The sequence below is a fragment of the Eumetopias jubatus genome, unplaced genomic scaffold, assembly GCF_037043125.1.
Source record: "Eumetopias jubatus isolate StellerSeaLion01/CBP00866 unplaced genomic scaffold, mEumJub1_p1.0 scaffold_13, whole genome shotgun sequence".
In the NCBI taxonomy this organism is placed as follows: domain Eukaryota; kingdom Metazoa; phylum Chordata; class Mammalia; order Carnivora; family Otariidae; genus Eumetopias; species Eumetopias jubatus.
This window is the reverse complement of record NW_028274819.1, coordinates 99,220,454-99,237,213: the sequence shown is the minus strand read 5'-3', so window position 1 is coordinate 99,237,213 and position 16,760 is coordinate 99,220,454. Positions and strand designations below refer to the sequence as shown.

General features: G+C 45.6%; 1 protein-coding gene across 4 annotated transcripts in view; it reads right to left on the bottom strand.

The window, feature by feature from the left end:
• The window catches only part of JAML (junction adhesion molecule like), a 29,486-nt gene extending 13,519 nt beyond the window's left edge, over nt 1-15,967 (bottom strand). For 2 of the 4 annotated variants that reach the window (XM_028105854.2, XM_088018051.1), the window contains exons 1-6: nt 15,866-15,967; nt 14,003-14,120; nt 13,760-13,887; nt 8,732-8,795; nt 5,764-5,918; nt 3,924-4,149 (exon numbers count right to left, since the gene is read on the bottom strand). In XM_028105854.2, coding sequence (XP_027961655.1) covers nt 3,924-4,149; nt 5,764-5,918; nt 8,732-8,774 — 424 coding nt within the window. In that variant the 5' untranslated portion in view covers nt 8,775-8,795; nt 13,760-13,887; nt 14,003-14,120; nt 15,866-15,967. Of the gene's footprint in view, nt 1-3,923; nt 4,150-5,763; nt 5,919-8,731; nt 8,796-10,106; nt 10,231-13,635; nt 13,671-13,759; nt 13,888-14,002; nt 14,121-15,865 lie in introns of those variants that run through there. The other 2 variants (XM_028105855.2, XM_028105856.1) reach the window with 2 other exon arrangements.
• Between the last annotated feature and the right edge of the window lie 793 nt (nt 15,968-16,760).

Sequence of the window (16,760 nt, the reverse complement as noted above, 5' to 3'; positions counted from 1 at the left end):
TCAGGCAAAGCTCATGAAGGAACAAACACAGGGCATACATAACCTGACCTTGTCATCGGAATTGTTTCTCTGGGAGCCCATGAACTTCCTGCCCAGCAGGAGAGATGCACAATAGGAGGGAAGCAAAAGAAAATAGGAACTTGAAACTCTACAGAGGGAATCATTTTGAAAGTAATAAAAATTCACTCCAAAGAATACCGGTAGGGAGGGAAAGTCCCTCTAAATCGAACAGTACGGGGGTGCCTGGGTGGCTCAGTCGGTTAAGCGACTGCCTTCGGCTCAGGTCATGATCCTGGCGTCCCGGGATCGAGTCCCACATCGGGTTCCCTGCTCAGCAGGGAGTCTGCTTCTCCCTCTGACCCTCTTCCCTCTCGTGCTCTCTGTCTCTCATTCTCTCTCTCTCAAATAAATAAATAAAATCTTTAAAAAAAATAAAAATTAAAAAAAATTAAAAATAAAAAAAATAAATCCAACAGTACATTAAGAACTGAACCATATTTTTAAAATGCAGTAATAGGGGCGCCTGGGTGGCTCAGTCCGTTAAGCATCTGACTCCTGATCTCAGCTCAAGTCTTGATCTCAGGGTCGTGAGTTCAAGCCCCATATTGGGCTCCACACTGGCCATGGAGCCTACTAAAAAAAACAAAAATAAAATAAAATAAAGTGCAGTAATAAACACCAAACCATTCTGCCAGGCATGTGCCAGACACCTTATATGTAGCATGTCAACTAGTCATTACAATATTTTGAGATATGCACTGTTATTCTCCCATTTTCAGAGGAAGAAGGTGAGAGAGCCCAAAGGCACGTGGCCCGTAAAGGGCAGAGCCAGCACATAAACCCAGGCCTGAGGGAAGAAAATATCACTATAGTGTGCCACCTCACATCAGTGAAAGGACAGCTGATTCTAGAGCAAAGGGTAAGGAAGTTAATATTATTTTTATTTGCAAGAATACTGCCTATAGGGGCGTCTGGGTGGCTCAGTCGTTAAGCGTCTGCCTCGGCTCAGGTCATGATCCCAGGGTCCTGGGATCGAGCCCCGCATCGGGCTCCCTGCTCAGCAGGAAGCCTGCTTCTCCCTCTCCCACTCCCCCTGCTTGTGTTCCCTCTCGCTCTCTCTCTCTCTGTCAAATAAATAAATAAAATCTTAAAAAAAAAAAAAGAATACTGCCTATAGGGGCACCTGGGTGACTCAGTCGGTTAAGTGTCTTCCTTCGGCTCAGGTCATGATCTCAGGGTCCTGGGATCGAGCTCGGCATCCAGCTCCCTGCTCAGTGGGGAGTCTGCTTCTCCTTCTCCCTCTGCCCCTCCCCTGCAACTCATGCTCTCTCTTTTTCTCAAATAAATAAAATCTTAAAAAATATTATTTTTAAAAAATTTTTAAAAGAATATTGCCGGGGCACCTGGGTGGCTCAGTCGTTAAGCGTCTGCCTTCAGCTCAGGTCGTGATCCCAGGGTCCTGGGATCGAGCCCCACATCAGGCTCCCTGCTCAGTGCAAAGCCTGCTTCTTCCTCTCCCACTGCCCTTGCTTGTGTTCCCTCTCTCGCTGTGTCTCTGTCAAATAAATAAATAAAATCTTTAAAAAAAAAAAAAAAGAATATTGCCTATAGTATTTAAAACAAGAACTATGAGAAAAAGGAAGTGAAGGAGAACAATTATAAACTGACGAGTAAACTCTGTAGAGAAAAGTATAGATAGCTTCACGTGGGGGAAGACAACCTCCATCAGACAAGCTGAACAACTTTCCAGTGGCCACCAGGCACATTTTGAGCACTTGGCTCTACCTCTTTCCTGGCTAGAAGGGAAAAATACAGGTTGCTCCACTGTCTACCAAGGAAGGATGTGACTAACCCTAAAACTGCTCTAGCCTGTTTCCATGGATTCTCCAATTCTGAAACTGGCTCCTTTTGGTTCATGCCCTCTGTGTCTCTTCAAAGAGGGAAAAGGCGCCCATTTTGTAGGCCATGCTTGTATGGACAAGTGGCCGGGCAAGGCATCAGAAGACAAAGCAGAAAGCAGTAGCCCAAAGATAATCCCTGGGGAAACAGCCGATTCGTTTCCTCTTTCTGGAGAACTACAGCTTTGAAAATCAAAAGAAAAATGTCAATGGAAATCGGAGGGGGAGATGAACCCTGAGAGACTATGGACTCTGAGAAACAGAGGGTTCCAGAGGGGAGGAGCGTGGGGGGATGGGTTAGCCTGGTGATGGGTATTAAGGAGGGCACGTACTGCATGGTACTGGGTGTTATACGCAAACAATGAATCATGGAACACTACATCAAAAACTAATGATGTAATATATAGTGATTAACATAATAAAAAAAAGAAAAGAGAAAAAGTAGGAAAAATTAGGAGAGAGCACCAGAGGCCACCTTCTACAATTCCTTCTACAATTCTGATTTTTAGAAACTGGATTCAAGTAAGGGATGCTAATTCAAGAAATTTACTCATTTGGCAAATGTTTATTGACTGCTTACTCTGTGCCAGGCATAGTGTCCAGGGCTGGTCAGAGGACAAAAAATACAGACCCACACGACCAGGGAAGGCATAACTGGACAGGTGTTCTAAGTGTCACTGAAGAGGAGCACGCAGGTACTCCAAAGGAGCTCACTAACAGAGTGGACCCAAACAGCTGGGGGAGGGGAGGAGGTCCAGATTCTAGCTCCCTAACTAGACTGCAAACGTTCCTGAGGCCACAGACTATTCCCTCAATGCACACTTTTAAAGAATGTATCTTATTCTGCAGTTTCCAAACTTTTTTAAAGCAGCAGAATTCTTTCTTTACACAAATTCTTATCTGGCAGCCCAATGAATAAAACAGGAAAAAGAGAAAGGACTCTGGACCTGATCCGGTCCTCTATTAACCCCCTGCCCTGTTCTCACCCTTTGTGCAGCCTACCAGGTTTGCTGAACCTTCAGGCTTCTACAGGGCACAGTTTAAAACCACCAGTCTGGGCACCTGGGTGGCTCAGTTGGTTAAGCGACTGCCTTCGGCTCAGGTCATGATCCTGGAGTCCCGGGATCAAGTCCCGCATCGGGCTCCCTGCTCAGTGGGGAGTCTGCTTCTCCCTCTGACCCTCTTCCCTCTCGTGCTCTCTATCTCTCATTCTCTCTCTCTCAAATAAATAAATAAAATCACTAAAAAAAAAATAAATAAATAAATAAATAAATAAATAAATAAATAAAACCACCAGTCTATGAGGCCACTCTCCATTGACAAATGGGAAAACGAAGACCAGAGAAGTTAGGGAGATCTCATCTCTTTTCTATCCCCCAGAACACTTACCCATAGGAACCTACAAGATACAGACATGGCATCAATGTGGATAACTGATGGGAAGTACCAGAGTAGAGTAAAAGCAATACGGACTTTGTTGTCAGAGATGCCAGGGTTCAAGTACCAGATATGCCATTTAATAAATATGTGTCCTTAGGCAAGTCGCATCTAAGCGTCTCGAGGCCTCAATGACTTCATCTGTAAAACGAAAAGATCGATACTTCCTACACAGCATTTTCATGAGGATGGAACACATGTAAGGTAATAAAATAATCATTCTTGGGGTGCCTGGGTGGCTCAGTCCGTCAAGTGTCTGACTCTTGATTTCAGCTCAGATCATGATTTGAGGGTCGTGAGATCAAGCCCCACATGGGGCTCCGAGCTCAGCGCAGGAGCTGCTTGTCCCTCTGCCTCTGTTCCTCCCCTCACCCCCCCTTAAGTAAGTGAATAAAATCTTTTAAAAACAATAAAATAAAATAATCATTCTCATTATTTTTATTGAAAGAGCACCAATTATTGTGGATTCACTCTCTGGTATGTATCTAGACCAAAGGCTGGCATTTGTTCAACAAAATCAGTTCCCTTCCTTCTTTGCACACCAAATCTCTTGCCCCTTCATCCTTCTCTAAATGAGCATTCACGTACCTTTGGGTTCCTCCAGTAATACATGCAGCACCACGGCTTTTTTGAATACTAGGCTTTCCCTTTCCAGCCGGATTTCGCAGGTATAGGTTCCCTGGTCAGCTTCTTCCACATTTTGGAGCAGGAGAGAACCATCATTGCGTAAGATGTCTCCCACCAAGCGTACACGGTTCTTGAAGCGCCCCACAGGCACGCTGAGGTTGGCGTAATAGTACAGCACATAGTCATCCTGGAGGGCAGCACAATGTTGGGGAAAATCTAGAGTCACTGGCACCAGACCTAGGAGTCTGGACCCAAAAGACCCTGTTCTGTGGCGGTGGCAGCATCACCACCACCACCACCAGCATCATCACCACCACCATCTCATCACCACCACCACCACCACCACCAGCATCATCACCACCACCATCTCATCACCACCATCATCATCATCATGATCAAAAAGTACTTGGTACCCAGCGAATAATAATAATGTGCCAGGCAACACTCTAACTCAGACAAGGCCCAGTACCTTATTTTATACAAGGACAAATGGTGAAGCATATTCACTTCTTAAGAGTTTAAGGTAAAATGTAATGCCCACTCTGAAGACCACTCTGGGGATCTGAACTTTTGAAAACCTTGTCTATGTTCACCCTGTTTTCTGCCATGGGCCCCGGACTGGATGGCACTCAAAGACGTGATGCAATCCCCCAGACTGGGAGTTGTGATGATCCCTGGTTGGCATGTTGGCTGTCACTCCTCCCCTTTCTGCCCTCCTCCAGGCAGCACATCATACAGCTTGTGAAGGAGTCATCATCAGGGAGTGGCTTCCAGGCTGGGACAGGGAGCCCTGGGAAATCTTTATTTCTACTTACACCATGGGCCTATCCCTCTTATAATAAAAAGTACTAATAAAAATTTGAGTGAGAGTAGCCTTATGGTAATAACATGCTTTGAGCTACAGAAAGAACATTTCGTCAGCAAACTTCAGGACCTTACTGTTAGTAACACATTACTTAGGATGTATTTCAGAAATGATCCTAAGATACAAATATCTCCACAGAACCTCTAATGAGGTCTATACGCTATTTCCCACTCCGAAGAGCTCCCATGAAAGACCATGCTGTATCAGCTGATCCCAACACTTGAACACTTGAAGCAGCCCCAGGAAGGAGAAAGAGGTGAACTCTGGGGCACGGAATGCTCAAAGAATCTGGCCCTCTCCCCCACAAAAAAGATTCCTGTGACATCATTCTCATGCCTCCTCTGTCCAGACCAATGTTCTCACCTTCCTCAGCCCTCTCACCCACCTATACTACTCTACAAAGGGCAGACATCAAGAAAAGAAACAAAAAGGGCGCCTGGGTGGCTCAGTTGGTTAAGCGACTGCCTTCGGCTCAGGTTATGATCCTGGAGTCCCGGGATCGAGTCCCGCATCGGGCTCCCTGCTCGGCAGGGAGTCTGCTTCTCCCTCTGACCCTCCCCCCTCTCATGTGCTCTCTCTCCCATTCTCTCTCTCAAATAAATAAATAAAATCTTAAAAAAAAAAAAAGAAACAAAAAGAACTTTATGTGCATGTCTTCCATTACTTCTCAATGACCCAAAAGGTAAGCGTTACCATTATGATAATGACCTTCATCTCCACAGATGAGGAAGCTGAAGTTCAGCAAGGTTGAGTAACTTGCCCAGCTGATTACACAGCCAAAGGGCCAAGCTAGGAAGAGGCCCAGTTCTGACAAGCTTCGGAGCCCAAACTCTTGCAACACCATCTCATGGGACCTGATGACCTGGTTCTCCCTCTCCCCTCACTGTCTTGACACCACTGGCCGGGGCTTCTACAGTAATATTTCCTCCTTGTTACCTTGGCATGCTCTCCTGATGAGAACATCCAGTCTACCTTGGTCACATGCTTCTCTTCTGTGCTCTGGAAAACACATCCCAGCAGGGCTGAATCACCCACATGGACTGTTAGTTCAAGGGAGGAAACAATCAAATCATTCAGGCCCAAGGAATAATCTATAGAAGTCAAAGGCAAGAGGAGACATCATTTAGACAAATACCCTCAACAACAAAAATCAGTTAATCACTAAATAATCTACACTAAGTAACTCTACATCTTCCCTCCCCAGATCACCTGACACAAAGTACTTAGAGGCCTGTCACTCAAGCCAGCATGGCATTCCCAAGGGTGAGAGAGATACCCTCTAGTTACACACAGGCCTCCCAAGTCAGAGGGGTTCTGCAATCTTCATCCTGCAAAAATGCATATCTGCTCCCGTTCTCCTAGCTGGTCCCTTCCCCATTTCCCAGAATTCCTTTCTCCAAGCTCCTGTCTAAAGAAAGAAGAGAAACCCTGACATCCTCCTTTCAGGTCACGAATTTGGACACCCATAAACAGGAAATGAGATGTCTCTTGCTCCTAGTTTCCCACAGGTTCCCTATTCACAGGTATTCTTGCTTCCTTCTTTTCCTTTTTTCTAGTTCCTTTACAAAAACATATCTCTCACTTGGCTGGCTGATTCTGGCTGTCGTGTAGGTCCTTGTAATTAGGCCAATATAGGGGCGCCTGGTGGTTCAGTCGGTTAAGCATCAGCATCAGACTCTTGGTTTCAGCTCAGGTCATGATCTCAGTGTCCTGGGATCGAGCCCGGCATCAGGCTCTGTGCTCAAACCAGAGTCTGCTTGTCCTGCTGCCCCTCCCCCCACTCTCTCTCTCTCTCTGAAATACATAAGCTTTTAAAAAAAAGAAAAAGAAAAACATTCTTGGGTGCCTGGGTGCCTCAGTTGGTTAAGCGACTGCCTTCGGCTCAGGTCATGATCCTGGAGTCCCGGGATCGAGTCCCACATCGGGTTCCCTGCTCAGCAGGGAGTCTGCTTCTCCCTTTGACCCTCTTCCCTCTCGTGCTCTCTATCTCTCATTCTCTCTCTAATAAAAATAAAATCTTCAAAAAAAAAAAAAAAGAAAAAAGAAAAACATTCTTTAAAAAAATGTGGCCAATACAGAGCACGGCTCGCCCCTTGAATTTACTTTGTGCTGGTCTTCTCCCCCACCTTCCCATTCCAGCTTTGCCATCAGCCCTGGCTTTTCAGCCTGAGGGTGTTTTGCACGCATGACACCACTCCGCTATCTGTATATTGCTCAAGTCATTTCTCTTTTCACTAAAAGAGAAAACCCTCACATGGCTATTTCTGTTTTCACAAGATGTGCCCCATGCAAAGAGACAACAACATCAAGAAAGACAAGTTTAGATGCTGGCCAGTTTATATGGAAGAGAAGCCAAGTGAACGCATGTGGGAATAAACAGAAAGTGTGCCAGTCTTTCCACGCAAGCTGAGAGAAAAGCGTCAACTTCCTGCCCAACAGCAGGCACACAGTAGGGAAGACGGAAAAGAAAATATGAACTCCAAACCATTTGGAGGGGCTTGTTTTGAAAGAAATCAAAATTAGCTCCAAAACCTATTTGGAATTTTCCTGTAAGGAAGAACTGAGCAGCTTGACATGCGATTAAAGGTGTAAGAAGCACAAGTAATTGAGTCTGGGGAGCACTGTGTGTGGCAGGAGGGGTGGAGGGCAGCTAGAAAGCAAGAGTGGCCACGGGAGTGGGAGCGAAGAGAAACTCATATCGGTTGAGAAATGGCTGAAGAAAATGAGACTTTCTACAGAGGAGGACAAACCTCTCCACAAAGAAATACAAACCCCCTGATGCCAGCAAGCCACTAGCTCCAGGACTGGATTGCTAACTCGGGCTGGGAGGGCTGCTTCCCGCACCTCTGAGCAAATGCCTAAAGCTCCGCCCCCCCCGCACCCCCCCCACACCCCGCGGGCAGAGCATGACAGCCCTGCTTCTGTAAAAACAAATTCTCTTAAATACATCTTCTTTTCCTGGGGGTGGGGTGGGGAGTGTCTGTGTGTCTGTCTGCCTGCCTGTGTGTGCACACTCCATGTTCCCTGGAATTAGAGCAAAGGCAGTTCTTTTTGTACTTAGCCAGGCTGAGTCGGTATTTAGGTTACCATGCCCAGTTACAAAAAAAATAAAATAATAATAATGAAAAAGAAAAAAATAAGAGACGACGAGAGCAAAGCACCTCCTGAGTCATTTATTCCTCCTACAGAGTTAGATCTGTGGATAAAGAGAAAAGGCGGGGAGAGAGGATGAACAACTTAGAAAGAAGAGCTGAACCACAAGCAGCAGCCCTGAGCAAGGAGGGTTTGGAGGGTTCAAGAACAGAACGGGAGAGTCTGACCCAACCTGCGGGGGCAGCCCAAGATGGTTTTTAGAAGGAAGTGGAGCTTACAGAGAACCCTGAAGGGTAAGGAAGGCTTAGGCAGGCTTGTTCCGGGAAGGTGAGGAAAGAAGAGCTCTTGGCAAAGGAAACTGCCCCAGACTGTGAAAGAGCTCAGCACATTTGCGGAACCACAAGGCTGGCATGGCAAAAGCATGAACACGGGGCTGCAGGGATTCTCGGGCTCTCTGGTGATTTCATTTCCTGATCTAAGACTAGCTGTGGTTTTAAAGTCACAATTGAGAGTGTAGGAATCCCAGAGAGACATGTCCTTTGTAGCACACAGAAAAGTCCCAGAAGCCCCAGCTCAGGACCCGAAGGCCTTCGGTGTCTAATAGAAACACAGGAAGATTCAGCTTTCCAAGAAAGAGCTTGCTCCCTGGCTTCGAAAACAGCTGTTCCAACAAAACTCTGAAGTTCCAGGTTAGGGTTTCCCGTTTTCAACAAACCAAGGGGGAAACGAAAATATATAAAATTGGCTTTTGACAATGCACGAGACTTATGAGAAATCAAGTCCCCTCCTTGATCCCTTGGTTTCTACTTACCCAGTAACACTGGCATCAGGATGAGTTTCAGTGGGCAAAACATGCTGCTCACCAATTTTTCAATCTTTAGATAAAAGAAAACAAAAATCAGAAAACAGCATCAAGATAAGTTTGTTAATTTAGCAAACCCACAGTCAGTGTCTCCGTGGGCCAGCCTCTGTCTGAGGCTCTGGGATACAGCCCCGAACAAGAAGGGCAGAGTCCCCGCTCACGTGCATTTTGTAAGCGGGGGGAGATGGAGGGGGAAAGAAAAAAAGAGGCAAATGAATGAACAAGAAAGTAGCAGATGCTAGAATCTGCTATGATGAAACAAAACAGAGCGGTGTTTGGAGAGTCGCTTGGGGGCCACTTTAGACTGGCTGTTAGGGAAGATTAGATGAAAGTGGCTTTTCGAGAGGAAAAAAGCAACTAATTTCAGGATATTCCTGAGGTGACAACCCTAGAGATCCTACAACCTCAGTTTCACACAAACAGGAGATTACAGGAGACTCAGCGTTAAAGTTTTGCCCATCTCTCCAACTAAATTAAAATTGCCACTTTTAAACAGATAATGTTCAGGACGTGTGGGAAAGGGGATACACAAATGAGAAAATTTTCAACCCAGTTAAGGTATTCACCAAGCTCTGTGGCAGAAAGAAGCTCCATGAAATGTCCATGGTGAGGTTTTGGTGGGGGGGGGGGTTGCCCCTTTTCCCCACTTTTTTTTTTAAGAGAGGGAGAAAGTGGGGGAGGGGCAGAAGAAGAGGCAGAGAGAGAGAATCTTTTTTTTTTTTTAAGATTTTATTTATTTATTTGACAGAGAGAGACACAGTGAGAGAAGGAACACAAGCAGGGTAAGTGGGAGAGGGAGAAGCAGGCTTCCCAGTGAGCAGGGAGCCCGATGCGGGGCTTGATCCCAGGAGCCTGGGATCATGACCTGAGCTGAAGGCAGACGCTTAACGACTGAGCCACCCAGGTGCCCCAAGAAAGAGAATCTTAAGCAGGCTCCACACCCAGCACAGAGCCTGATGCAGGGCTCAACCCCAGGACCCTGAGAGTATGACCTGAGCCAAAACCAAGGGTGAGACGCTTAACCGACTGAGCCGCCCGGGCGCCCCTGCCCCACATTTTTCTTAATGAAACAGAAGAAGACCAACTCCAAGGAGTTGCAATCCAACCAGCCTTGGGTTCCTACCACCTACTGTGGCTGGTCTCAGCCATGATCCCTGCACCCCAAAAATCCCGCCACTGAAGGAACTCTACCTAGAACATTCAAGGAGGAAAGGTCTCTTTTGTGTAATACCATCACAGTACCCTACCCAGCTCTGCTGGGAAGTCTAGCACATATAGTGGTCATTTTAACTTGTAAAAAATGATTACCTAAGAGAGTCCTTACCTGAGTTCTAACCAACAAAATCCTCCATCTGGAAAATCAGGGTCAAACTGTTCAAGGAAGTCCTACCCTAGGTCCCATTTATGCAGAGAAGTCAGTTGACCTTGCTCAACCTCGGTCCCCTTGCCTATAACATGGGGATAATAATGCAAGGATCAAATATGATAATGTAGATAACAGTGCTTTGAAAAGTTAGAAATCATTACCACATAAGATCCTATTTTTCATAACCTAAAATCAGATAGGAAATAGAATTTGTTGTGTTAGGAGAGATCTGGGTTCTGAGCATCTACCTTTAGAAGAATGGCAAATGGTGAATCAGAATGAACTGGAAACTTTCAAGTTTCAATTTTTGAATCCCATCACAACGTAGATAATAATTAACACTGACTCAGATACACCAAAAGTCACATTAAGTTTCCCCAAACACAAGTACACCTGATGAATAGGCAGATCTCTCTCAAGATAGCCACAGTCCTCTCTGGCTCTGATGGCCATCCCACCCGACACGTACCTGGGTGCGCATGATAGAGGACTTCCTTTATAGTATGTCCTGGTGTTAATTTATCAATCTAGACTTCTGAGACCCCTGCACATTCTGGATGCATTCTTCTTCAGGGAGTTGGTTGTGTTCCCTCCTCTGTCCAGCAAACTGTTCTTGTACATCCCCCCAGAGCAATGCACCATCTACTTGGAGGAGTAACAACTGATTTACAGGTCTACACCAAACCCCATTAAGTCTAGAGTCTCAAGAAGGACCATACGTTCTTGTGTCCCAGGCCTGTGCCACTGCCCCAGTAAAGTGCCTGGCATATGCTGCGATATGCTGGGTAAGTGCTGCTGGCTGCCAATGTGACCATCACATTGAAATCAACTTAGATCTCCTACAACCAGGCCATTCTGTTTTAAGACAACACCAGTGATCCCAAAGAGACTCTGAACCTGGTCACCAAATTCAAGTGACTCAGAGCCACACTCAACCATTTTCAAACAAATTTTTTAAAAATGTGCAATCTAATGAATAGAAGATACCATTTTTGGTTCAAAGTACTCATATGCACCATTAGAACTCTCTGTAAATGAAGAGAGAAACAATGAATTCATGGAAAAAGCACTGAATTTCTAAAAAAAAAAATTCTCCTCCTGGGTCAGACCTTCCATTAACTAATTCTTTGATCTCTGGGAAATCGCTCCATCTCCCTGGGCCTCATCCTTAACATGAAAGGACCGGACTTCTTCAGCCCCCCTAGTTAATATAGGAACACACTAGAAATCAGTCGTTGATATGCAATAAATCACAGAGGGCGATGTGCCAGGAACTGTCTGAGCACCTTACACATTGACCCACTTGATCTTCACGACAACCCTATGAGCCCTCACAGATGGGGAAACTAAAGCACAGACTGGTGAAGTGACTTGCCTAATAATGCATAGCCAAGTGGCAGGGTCAGGATTTAAACCCAGGCATTCCGGATCCTGTCCCGAACCTGTCCCCTCACGACGCGGTACTGTTCCTCATGTTTGTGAAGCTATCCCATGTTTTAGAGCCCAACTTCTCTGAACTTCATTTATCACAACAGGATGAATCTGCTCCTCTGACTGAATGCTCTTCCCACCGGCTTCACCCAGTGAAATCCTGTTCAGCTTTCAGATCTCAAGCTAACGTGGTTTCCTTAGGGACCTCTCTCCTGAGCCACGCTCACCAGGTCAGATTCCTAGCCACAAGTTTTAACAGTACTATTTATCTTTCCTTCAGGGCACTTGTCACAATCTCTAATTATCTATTTATTTGTGTGCCTGTTTGATTAAAGTCTTGCTCTCCACCCTCACCTCCCAAGATGATAAGCTCCACGAAGCCAAGAGCTGAGCCTATGTGCCTCTGCATGTCCACGGCTAGCACTGAGGGAGGCCCAGGGCGGGGGGGCGGATCTGGGAACCACTCGTCAAAAGAGAGAGCAACACCTAACAGGGCCAAGGACACTTTAGTCAAGTTTTGATTACCTTTAGTTGGCAAATATTCAGAAAGTCCTATCGTGTGTGTGTGTGTGTGTGTGTGTGTGTGTGTGTGTGTGTGTGCCGAATATATATGTCCTGAACATATGTATCTGAATAATGAAACTCAGAATTTTACATATACAAACACAGAATATCTATATAAACTAATCTCGGTCTTTAGAAATCCAACCAAAGCATCAGATGCTCCTTCAGCACCTTCATAATAAGACTCCATTTAAATTCTCAGCTTCTATACTGCTTCTTCTCCAGATCCTGACATCTTCCCAGCAGATGTTCTTGAGATAATTCTGCACAGTAAGGCAGCTCATACGTTGGCCAAACATTTGCACCCGAGCTCATGGCGCTTTCACAATAGAACTCCTGGCAAATATCTTCTATCACCCCCGGGAGTTCTAACTATAAGGATCCCCTTTCCCATCATTAACAGTGCAGAGGAATTGTTTCCCTTGGCACAATGATGACAGCAAAACATCTTCAAAAGAGACTCATGACAATGAGACTACCACACAGGATGTGAAAATGACCCCCAAATATTAGGATATCACAAGACAAAATAGGGAGAGGTGTTGTCTCTGAGGGCAGGTGTTTGCCCACCCCACCCCACCCCTCACCCAGAGGGACAACCAACCACTGAGCAAACAGACAACTGCACAGGCTTCCCTTACATAGCCCGCCTCCCACTCCCACCCCCGCTCCATGCTAAGTCCCCTCAGTTTACCCTTGGCTGCACACCTCCAGGCTCTCATTGTTTTTAGGTATATGAATCCAACCACCCTAAGGCACGAACTTCTGGTCCTTCCAAGACCACTTGTCCTACATTGGGCAGGGAGGTTACATGGCTCCTTGTAAGGGAATCTCAATGACATTGGTCAACCCTCTAACCTGAAGGGGACTTTGGAAGTCATTACTGGGGCTCCCTCCTCAGGGTTACACCTAAACCACCCTACAGTAGGCCTTCATGAGATCAGAGCATGACGATAAAGACACTAGCCTAGCTCTCTTGAGAGGTTTAAGTTCCTGACTTCTTAAGGTTAAATATTGACCTGTCTAGGGGCGTCTGGGTGTCACAGTCAGTTGAGCCTCTGACTCTTGGTTTCAGATCAGGTCATGATCTCAGGGTCGTGAGATCAAGCCCCACGTCCAGCTCCACGCTCAGCATGGAGTCTGCCTGAGACTCTCTCTCCCTCTGCCCCTCCTGCTAGTGCACATACGATCTAATAAATAAATAAATCTTCAAAAAAAAAAAAATATTGGCCTATCTAGGACTGGAAGAAAGGAACCGGTGAGGGACAAGTGCTGCCATGAGTTGAAGGACAACTAGTCAGAAGGACAACTAGTCAGGAGGACTAGTCAGTCACTGCTCTACCTAAAAACACAGGCAACTTATAAGCTAAAGTCCACCACCATCATCATCTACTCTTTCATTAAGAGCAAACCTCTTACGCCTTTATTCTCTGAGGATCTTAAGAGAAGTGACTCTACACTACAGAAACGAAAACCTCACCCACCAGCCTACCTTATGCCAGTCCTTTCCTGCAGAGGTTGAGAGCCCTGCAAATGTGGCCATCAAATTAAAACCTTCAGAACCAGCTTCTGAAAAGTTTGAATCACTTCTTAAGAAATGCAAAGCAACGGCTTACCCGTGATGAGATGCACCCAGGGGAAGCAGCGTGCTAGTTCTGCTACGAGTGCAGTACCCAAGTCCGACTCCAGAGACTTCTGCGCACAGGTCAGGCTCAGAACAAACCAAATGCGTGCACTGAGGTGGCTACAGAGATGCAAACAGGAACCTCTAAATCAAGGTTCTCGTTTCTGTCATCTGGCCCATGACCCAATTTTTATTTATACTTTTGTTCTAAAAAGAGGTAATAAATTCAACTTACTGAGGAGAGCCTCAGATTCCAGACCAGGGCTTGTGCCGTCTCCCCTTCTAGATTACACGCTCTCTGAGGGCGGGGTCTCGAATGGCATCGGGCAAACATTCCCCAAGAAAGAAATCAGCTGCATGCAAACAAAATACAATAAATTTAAGATGAACACAAAACGTTTTGCTCTGTTTAAAATACAGTAACCTCAAAATAATAAAATAAAATAAAATAAAATAAAATAAAATAAGCAAACTCTCGCCTTTTTCTCTCAACACAGAGGTGCAATATAGCCAGGCAATCACTCAATCCCTGCCTCCAGAGATAGGCCCGCTCAGTCCTCCAACTTACCAGGTTGATTTCCTCTACCCATGTGATGTCAGCATTTACAGAACAGAAGTAGCTGTTATCCCCCTGGTGAACCCCTTGGGCTATTTGGACATCGTAGATAAGAACTCAAAGCTTCTTCACGTCAAGATATCTTTTGCTTTTAAGCTGCCACTTCAACATCTTTTTTTTTTTAAAGATTTTTATTTATTTATTGAGAGAGAGAGAGAATGGTAGAGAGAGAGCATGAGATGGAGGAAGGTCAGAGGGAGAAGCAGACTCCCCGCTGAGCAGGGAGCCCGATGCGGGACTCGATCCTGGGACCCCAGGATCACGACCTGAGCCGAAGGCAGTCGCTTAACCAACTGAGCCACCCAGGCACCCTAAGCTGCCACTTCAAAATAAGTGTTCTTAGTATACACCCCTCAACCTTGGCTTGCCCTACACATAGCCATTTGGTTTTTTTGGAACATGTCCTGTATCATTCACAAAGTTGTCGAAGGGGCGCCTGGGTGGCTCAGTCGGTTAAGTGTCTGCCTTCGGCTCAGGTCATGATCCCGGGCTCCTGGGATCGAGCCCCTCGTTGGGCTCCTTGCTCAGCGGAGAGCCTGCTTCTCCCTCTGCCGCTCCCCCCAGCCCACCCCGCTCCTGTTCTCTCTCTGTCTCTCAAATAAATAAAATCTTGAAAAAATAATAAAAAGAAAAGTTGTTGAATATTTGCTCTCTCAAGGACTATGCTACATGATTGCATGGTAAGGCAGCAACGTACATAAATACTCCCACCATGGCCTGTTTCAAGCTACCAATCATTTAACAATGGGCTTGCAAAATTCCTAAAAATTTAACCATCAGCTCTTGCTATGTGAGCTGGCTCCAGCAGACCACTGAATCTATGCAGGTTCTTGCAGGGGTACACCTTAGATGTAGAATGATCTAGAGATGAATGGCTTAGAGATGAATGGCTGCTTGCTGCTGGAAACCACAACCTCCTCCCCCTACATCTGACAGCTCTCATTTTATATGTAGACACACACCAAAAAGTAACCAGAAAGTGCAAAGCAGTTTATTAAGTGTGATGTGGTAAAGACCCCAAGAGTCACAATATCTGTGCACATGGCCCAACAGTGCACACGCTCCTACAAAAAAACAAACACAAAAAATGCAGTGAAATGCAGCTGCTAACAGTTCAACAGTCCAACACAGGGGTCAAAGGAATGGAGCTGCCTCTTCTGGCAGCAAAGTCTCCAGTAGTCCAATTACATGATAGTCTTGGTCCTATCCATAAGAAAAGCTATGGGTTTTCTTATGCCTCTCATTTGGAACCATAACAGAGTGACACAATAGAACATTCAGATTCGGGATTTGGCCTCCAACAATTTTTTTACACAGGGACATACAATGTTCCCTCTTGAAGCACCAGTGCGCAGTTTGGGAGCTGCAGAGAACTAAGACATTCTCCAAGAAGCCTGGGGTAACAGGCCACATGGGAAACACAAAGCATTTTATAAATTCACATTTGGTAACAGAATTAAGAGCTCAATACGCAAAACTTACAAGGTAATGTAGCCACAGGTAAAGCCTTCAGCAGCCAAAGAAAAATTCTGAAAGGCTTTTCACCCTGTCTGAAGCTTTCAGAATTAAATTTCCTTTCTAGACAAGGCTGGTCTTCAGACAGTGTGCTCTGCATCCAGAGCAGCAAGAGGAAAAAGAGAGAGAATAGCACCTGAGAAGATATTAAAAGAGTAAGTTAAAAAAAAGAAAACCAACTTTATCTTCTTTCCATCCTTAAAGAAGGCAGGTATCCAAAAACTGCTTTTTGCTCCTTTGGGGGAGAGAGAAAGAAAGGAAAAGAAAAAGAAAAAGAAAAAAAGCCGTAAGGCTGTAAGCCAGACTCAGGGTGAGAGACAAACAAGGACACTGAGAGCAGCCTTAGGACTGATGTGACCTTTTAAAGCCACGGAGCCCACGAACTAAGCAGCTTACTCTCTCACCGTGAAGGATGCTACTGTTCAGTCACTTAAGAAGAAAGGGACTTGTTCAAATCATGATCAAGGCTACAAAATAACAACAACCAAGTATCCACACAGCACCATCTACCTAAAGGGACAAACATACTAGCCTGGATTAATCCTCACAACATGCCTGAAAGGAAATTACAAGAAAACCGAGATAAAACCAGTTCCTCGATCCAGGAAATGTGGTTTTAGCTGGGTTCCTGTAGCATCATCTCTTTCTCAGAGACATGAGGACCCACAAGTCGGCCTCACAATTAGATCTCTATCTTCAAATCTCCTAGAGCCCAGAGTATTAACTCTCATTGCTCAAACATGTTTTCCCCTCCCAGCTGAGGTGTCAGACTGTCTCACTAGCCTGGCCCCAGATAAGCCCAAGTAGCTCAAGACTCTGAGGCTTAACCACTAGAAATAAACTGTCAATGTGCCTTTTCCTC